The 8,166-nt window shown below is 32.8% G+C and overlaps 1 protein-coding gene across 1 annotated transcript; it reads left to right on the top strand.

Annotated features, from left to right (window-relative positions):
- Positions 1–2,757: 2,757 nt before the first annotated feature.
- LOC25496858 (aluminum-activated malate transporter 9) lies at positions 2,758–8,075 on the top strand. Its single transcript, XM_013597567.3, has 6 exons — positions 2,758–3,401; positions 5,170–5,313; positions 5,400–5,669; positions 6,049–6,185; positions 6,286–6,432; positions 7,286–8,075. Exons 1-6 carry the CDS (start codon positions 2,987–2,989, stop codon positions 7,970–7,972), a joined length of 1,800 nt encoding a protein of 599 aa, XP_013453021.1. The 5' UTR covers positions 2,758–2,986; the 3' UTR covers positions 7,973–8,075.
- The last annotated feature ends 91 nt before the right edge of the window (positions 8,076–8,166 follow it).

The raw sequence follows: 8,166 nt of genomic DNA on the forward strand, positions 1-8,166 counted from the left end.
TAACTCAGTTGGTAGGGATATTGCATATTATATGCAGGAGCCGGGGTTCGAACCCCGGACACTCCACTTCTCCACAATTAAATTGTGTGAGCTCTAGCCACTAGACTACTTGACCAAAAAAAAAAAAAGTATGTTAATTGTTATGTTAATATTCCTTTTTTTGATATGATTCGATCAATGAATCTTTAACTCTTTTAATCCCTTAACTCAATAAAGAGATATGTCCATCTACCCAATTTATTGAATCTATTGAGATATTATTTAGTAAAAAATGTTCGACACATGTCATATATTAAACCAAAATGAATATTAAATATAAATAATTATTTATCAATATTATCATTGATATGAAAAACTATCTTGTGTGAGTAATTTTACAATATTAAGAATGTATTCACAAATGAAGTATTTTAAATAACATTATACGATATTAAAAATGTAATTATCTTTTCGTATAATTGAAAAATTATTTTGATCAATATATACAATTTCGACCACCAATTTCCCACGAACTCTAAAATGGACAAACACTCACCAGTCACCAACAAAGTTAGGTATTGATACGGAATAGGGACTTTACAAGTGATGAACTACTGGTCAAAAAAAGAAAAGAACTACAACCCTATTTTAGGTGGAAGTAGAACCCAACTAGGGTTGGGAATAGACCAGACCGGTCTATAGGGGCCTATGGCCTGATCTGTTTAAGTCTGGCCTGACCTAACCTGTTTATTAAAAAGGCTAAGTTTAGGCTTTTTAAAAAGTCTATTTAAGTAAATAGGTCAGACTTAAGCTATCAAAAAAGCTTATGAAGCCTAATAGGCCGGCCTGTTTATATATGTTAGGCTTCATAGTGGACTTTTTAAATATGCTTTAAAGCTTTAGAGTGAAATAAGCTTTTAAGGCCTAATAGTAGTGATAGACAAGTCTTACACTGAAATAGGCTTTGAGGCCTATTAAACCTATTTAAAAGTATATAAAATGGAATGTTTAGTGACTTTAATAGTAAGTAGGCCTGTAAATAGGCTTTCAGGCCAGGTTAGGCTTTTAAATAGGCCAGACAAGACCAAAAAAATAGGCCTATGAAAGGCCATAGGCCAGGCTCAGACCTGCAAATTTTTTCGTAGGTCAGGCTCAAGTCTATCAAAGCCTGACCTGGTCTGACCTATTCCCAACCTTAAACCCAACCCAACTACATACACCTCAAATAAGATTTCATGCAACAATAGAATGACAAAATATATGCATATGCACTCGGGTGCTAAAATAATTACACAAAAGGCAAATCAAATCCTCTAGTAATCTTGTTAAAAAAAAAAATCTTTGTAGCCCATATATAAATAAGCAACAAAAATAAAAATTTCTCTTTAATATAGTTATAAATGAGTGAGTCGTAGGGACATTATGTATTATATGCATATGTCGGGGTTCAAATTTTGGACATTCTATTTATTCATCTTTAAATGATAATTTTTTTTTTGGTCAAGTAGTCTAGTGGCTAGAGCTCACACAATTTAATTGTGGAGAAGTGAGGTGTCCAGGGTTCGAATCCCGGCCCCTACATATAAATATGCAATATCCCTACCAACTGAGCTAAACTATTTAAAAAAGAAAAGGAAATGTGTGAGTCAAACTCACCTCAACTTAACTCGATATCAATTGATTTATCTCACTCTCAAAACTCGACTCGCGTTTAATAAAAGCTTTTTTTTTTTTATCTTAAACTTGAATCGTTTCAAATTTACAAACAACTTGATTAAGCTGGAATTAAACAATTCAAAAGTTTTTTTTCTTTCTTTTTTACACTTTTGAATTAATTTTTCATTAACAACATAAATATTATATTAAAATAAAGGAGTAATAATCATTTTGGTCACTGTATGTGTAAATAGCCATTTAATGTATCAAAATTTTAAAATAATTTTTGATTGTTCATTTCGTTAGTCAAAACAGTCCCTGATGTTAAAATATTTAACTAATTTTGTCATGTCAGTCTGAAGTGACTATTACCAATTGTAACGAACACAAAAATTGCAAAATATTCAAAAAATAAATAAATAAATAAATCATATATAATTGAATCAACTCAGGAAAAAAGAAAAACAAGGTGAGATTTAATATATCTTTTGAATAGCTCTCTTCCCATTCTCGCTTGTGAGTCATCACAAAAACCATAGTTTTTTCTCCTTTATCCACTAAAGAGGGGTGATTTAGGATCAATTTGATTCAAAATCTTTTCGTTTTATTGAAATAAGTGATTTTCACATCTATTTCGTTTTTTCTTTCGTGATTTCGTCGTCTTAGTGCGACATTGTTTGTCTTTCTTGTTTCGCTCAAGTATTTGCTCAATTCAGATTGTCAGATCAGATTCGATCTAGTGCAGATCAAATGAATGACTTTGGAACCGTCAACGTTGCAGATTCGAAAACATGAGTATTTCAGAGACTTAAATATAATCATGTAGACTTTAGTACTTTGCCGTTTTATGCTATTAACATGGATGCTGTGAGTTTCTTCACATATTTATATCTTTTTTCTAGCGAATTTTTATTATATCGATGTACTCTATCAATTTAAATGAATAAATATCGTTTATTTTTGTAAAAAGTAAAATAAAAAATAAACCATACAGTCAAATTTATAAATCAAATTTAACTCATTTAATTTCATATCAAATTCAACTTAGTTGATTTATGAATCAAATTCAAAAAATTAATCATAAAATCAACATTTTAAACTACGACAAAGTTGATTGGGTTCATCTTATTATTAGTCGCCAATAATGGTGAGCACGACTAAACGAGGCACCGCGTTACCAACTGACCAAGCAACTAGATAGATCAACTTTCTTTCCACTCCCCACTTTCAACTCAAACACAAAAGCACTTCTTCATTCTTACACCCCCCACGATCTTCAAACAAACCCCTCTATCATTTTTCATCTCCAACCTCAAAAAACTTCCCCAGATTCCTCAAAAAACTCATCACCATGATGCAATCTTCTCACAGGGTACCCAAACTGGGTTCCTTCCGTCACAGTTTCCTTGAAAAAAAGGAAAAACTCATGTCAATGAAAGGTGGCGGTGGCGGTGGGTATTCACAAATCGGCATCCCTTTACCGGAATCCGACGATGATGATGACTACATTCAACGACGACGGTGGTGTTCGTTTCGAGGATTCTCAGATGGGATCGTAGAGTTTTGGAAGAAATCAAAGCGTGTGGCGGGTAGAGCATGGGAGATGGGTGTGTCTGATCCAAGGAAGTTTGTGTTTTCAGCTAAGATGGGTTTAGCTTTGATTTTGATTTCGTTGTTGATTTTTCTTAAACAACCGTTTCCGGATGTTGGGAAGTACTCTGTTTGGGCTATTCTTACTGTTGTTGTCGTCTTTGAGTTCAGTATAGGTAAATAATACTAATCTTTTACTACTTCACTTTAGCACCGATACTTCTGATCGAATGTCTATGTGTTCTCGTCTGACACTGTCGATTATAATGATTACATTCAATTATGTCATTTTATCATATTATTACACCGGTCAAATTATTTCAACCAACGACATTGTAGTGTCTTGTTCGATATACATGTAACCGTGTTTGTGTTGCTGCTTCGTAGGGACATTATATAATATAGGTAGGGGCGGAATTTGACAAAAAAAAAAAAAATTCAACAAAGTTGATGTATTAGATTAATAATTTAAATTTGATGCATCGACTAGAGGATCACTACTCCATACCAAATAGAGAAACATTCACAATCATTTTTTGTTTAGTTGTTTTATTTATATAAAGTCGTGTGTAATTTTGAATCTTTGATTTTAAAATAATTTGTGAGTCAATTTTACTGTAGTAAAGTTGTTGAAATTAGAAAATATATCCATGAACCGAAATTTGTTTCTATTTTTAGTAATTTTATGACAACACTAGATAGACAGTTTTCAAAATATAGAGTACCAAACAAACTAACTGACACAAGATATAGAGTACCAAACAATGGTCTAAGTCAAACTGACGAGTTATTTGTCAAAGTTGTTTTTGTTTTTTTCTATCAGCGATTATTTTTTAGTTTTCAAAATTACAAGTGGCAATTTTTTTATATAAAAATTGGGAAGGAGAAACTTTGTGGTTATAATAATGATCATTTTACAATCAAAATCATTGAGAATGATGTTTTTTTTTTATCCAATTGTAAGAATGATGGTGATGATATGATATCATTAAAACATGTGATTGTATAAAAGCAAATTTGAAACTTGTAATTTTATGAATAAATAAAGTAAATAAAGGAGTGTTAATTAGCACTCTAGTAAATAAATAAATAAGTAAAGGAGTGTTAATTAGCACTTCAGTAGATAAATAAATAAATAAATAAATAAATAAAGGAGTGTTAATTAGCAAATTTTCTGAAGAAATTTGATTACAAAATTTGACCATGGTCATGGGATATAGAATTGTTCATACCTATGTAAATGTTGTTAAATTTAGCAGAATTTCGCTGGTTATCCTAGAACCACTTGGTTGAAAATTTTCTCTTCTACCTTGGTGACCTAGGTTTGATACTATGGCACACCGAAGATAATTTAGCAGTATTTAAATTTAATAGTATTCAATTTGTGATAATGAAACCACATGTTATAAACATTTCTGCTGCATGTTCCAAAGTCACTGTTTTGCTTATTCAAGTCAATTGTATAATGTTCATAAACTCTCTGTTATTAAATTGAAATACAGTTGACTTAAGTACACTTTATAAATAAAAATCCATGTCCTGCGTTGACTATGGATATGACTTAAGTAGAACTCGTATAGCTTAGACAATCCTCACCTTACAAGTCGATTGTAAAGCTTAGACAGTCCTCAATTTACAAATCGATTTTGTAGACTTTAGTTTGACCTTAAACTTGAAATGGTATTATAATATATGCTAGATCTGTTGTTGAGCCACGATATGACAAGTCCGACATATGGCTTGAATAGATCTTATAAAATTTATACAACGCTTCAATATAAAGCGTTAGAAGTTCACACATTACATACTAGTTTTATTTTATTAGGTTGAGTTAGGTCCAAAACCTAAAAACCTATCATCGAGCTTTCCATTGGGTCAACAAGACAAGCATAAGTATAAACTTTTCACTTATGAACAATAATTAGTCACAATATATTTGTGCAGGAGCAACTCTTAGCAAAGGTCTAAACAGAGGATTAGGGACTTTATCAGCTGGAGGACTTGCTTTAGCATTGGGAATGCTATCAAAATTGGCTGGACCTGGACAGTGGGAAGAAATTGTAATCATGATTAGCATCTTCATTGTAGGTCTGATTTTTTAATCACTTTCATCTAATCTCCTTTTTCCTTAGCTTATACCTTGTTTTTCTGATAGTATGCTATGTGATTTGTAGGATTTTGTGCCACATATGCAAAACTATATCCAACAATGAAGGCTTATGAATATGGATTCCGTGTGTTCTTGATCACCTATTGTTACGTTATTGTATCTGGATATCGAACCGGAGACTTTCTTCATACAGCAACAAACAGATTTTTGCTCATTGCTCTTGGTGCTGCTGTATCTGTTGGCGTAAATGTGTGCATATATCCAATATGGGCCGGTGAAGATCTACATTATCTTGTCGCGAAAAATTTCACAGGCGTAGCAACATCATTAGAAGGTTGAACCCAATATACTTTTCTTGCTTATTAAAATTTACAACATTTAAGGCCCGTTTGGATACTGGCATAAACACTTGTGAGATTGGTTAGGCGAGCTTATGAAAACGACTTATGACATGGCCATTAACTATTTTCAGCTTATTGCCACAAGCTCACCAGGATAGCTTATGAAAACAGCTCTTATAATTTATATGAAACATTTTGACTTTATTTTATTTTTTGTTCTAGAAAGAGCTTATGCATATATACCATAAGCACTTAATTAAGTTGTTTATCCAAACAGAAGCTTAATTTGTAATAAACATCTACTCTAACATTTAGTTTTGCTGCTTCATAACCTTATTTCTTCTGTTGAATAACTTTTAAGTTTCTTTTCAGGTGTTGTAAATAACTACCTTAACTGTGTCGAATACGATAGGGTGCCATCGAAAATTCTTACGTATCAAGCTTCTGATGATGTGGTTTACAGCGGTTACAGATCAGCTGTTGAATCTACAAGCACAGAAGATGCATTGGTATTACCTTTTTCTACTTAAGTTCTCAGTCTATTTTATGAAGAAAAAATTGTTCATCTTTCTGACTTATCGTTGCGTTTGTGTGTTGTTGATTGGGAAGATGAGTTTTGCTATTTGGGAGCCACCTCATGGTCGTTACAAAATGTTTAGATATCCATGGAAAAATTATGTTAAAGTAAGTGGAGCACTCAGGCATTGTGCATTTATGGTGATGGCTATGCATGGATGTATACTTTCTGAAATACAGGTACTTATCTAGCAACTTTTTCTATGTAGCAACTTTTTCTGTTTGATATTAGCCTTTACTTCAGTTTTTTTGTGTCGGTGTCTGACACATACATGTGTCGAATACCAGACACAGCTTTAATATGAAGCGTCGGCGCTACATAGTTGATACATGTTTCCAGAAATGACTATTTGTTCAATTGTTGCGTTTGATTCTTGGAATGTAAGAGATGTTTCATCTAAACTGATATGAACCACAAAACTTAACCATTTTGCTTTATAGGAAAAACTTCCCAGTTCCCACTGATTGTAAAGTACAAATTTGTATTATAAACTATTTTGTCATTGTTGAACTCTCAAGTTTCCTCTTTCTGTTATCCTCTACCCCTTCATATCAAATTCAAGAATATTCTTATTGTTCCTAACTAGAGATGTTGCATGAGTCTTAGTCTTAATGGTTTCCTGTATAGGATTATGATAGTAGTTTGTAAGAAGACTCTCAATTATATCATTGTGGTATAAGTTAGCTTAATTATGTCCATATATGCTAATTGTTGCTTCTACATGTGTGTGATGTTATGGTTTCTTAATCATAATAAGTAACTAGAATACTGCTAGGTGGCGCCCTCTGCACAATGTTATCAATCACAGATCGCAGAAAATAGGTGTTTGTTCAAATTCTACTATGCCGCAGTCACTATTTGACAACGCTTGGTACTAACTCATGTATGGTGCAACAACAATAGCGCTTTGATTAAATTCCTCTACGCTATAGCGCTGATATATCTGCTATTTGACAACACTCCTCTGCACCACTTGATTAGCATTTAAATTTGTTCTTTTTCAACCTACTAAACCTCCTTTTTGTGAAATAGGCTCCAGCGGAGAAGAGACAAGTTTTCCGCAAAGAGCTTAAGAAGGTAAGTTCTGAAGCGACTAAAGTTCTACGTGAACTCGGTAACAAAGTTAAAAAGATGGAGAAACTAGGCGAAGAAGACATTCTTTTTGAAGTACATGAAGCAGTAGAAGAATTACAACAAAAGATCGACAAAAAATCTTTCATTCTTGTAAATGCCGAGCTGTGGGAAATCGGTAACAGGCCAAGAAACGAGAATGTTTCTCAAGACCTCTTACAAATGGATGAAGAAAGACATTTCTTGGAGTACAAGTCACTAAGTGAAGCTGTGCTTGATTTAAGATCAGTTAGAGTTCCAAAAAGTTGGGAAGAAAATCTTGTTACACCCGACAACATCATTAAACCTGCTAATGTTGTTACCGACGAAAACATGTTTAGGAAACCAGGAACTTTGTCTGCACATCTTTCATTTCAAGAAGATCCAACAACAAAAGTGGAAGAATCAAAAACCTATGAAAGTGCTAGTTCGTTAACTTTGGCAACATTCTCATCACTTCTGATTGAATTTGTGGCTAGGCTACAAAACCTTGTTGATTCTTTTGAAGAATTAGGTGAGAAAGCGAAGTTTAAGGACCCTCTTGAACAACAAGAACTTGTAACATCTGGTTGGACTAGGTTGTTTAATTGTTTCAAATCTAAGGATTGACATATACACTTACACTTTGTAACATGTATCAAGGAAAGATCTAAATGTTGGAGTAAAACAATTTTACACTCACATAATAAAGTTGCATCATTTTGCCACATCACTCCGCTTTTGTAAAAATAATTTGGGAGAGCATGATTTGGGAGTGCATTATAATGATATAACCCAATAACTTTGAATGAAAAAAAAATTGA

This window comes from Medicago truncatula, chromosome 6, assembly GCF_003473485.1.
Source record: "Medicago truncatula cultivar Jemalong A17 chromosome 6, MtrunA17r5.0-ANR, whole genome shotgun sequence".
Taxonomy (NCBI): Eukaryota; Viridiplantae; Streptophyta; class Magnoliopsida; order Fabales; family Fabaceae; genus Medicago; species Medicago truncatula.

Excerpts from the sequence above, each read along its gene's own strand:
- LOC25496858 (XM_013597567.3), top strand. The coding sequence starts at position 2,987 with ATGATGCAATCTTCTCACAGGGTACCCAAACTGGGTTCCTTCCGTCAC. Across the intron at positions 5,314-5,399 it reads GATTAGCATCTTCATTGTAG|GATTTTGTGCCACATATGCA; the intron begins GTCTGATTTTTT and ends TGTGATTTGTAG. Across the intron at positions 6,186-6,285 it reads CAAGCACAGAAGATGCATTG|ATGAGTTTTGCTATTTGGGA; the intron begins GTATTACCTTTT and ends TTGATTGGGAAG.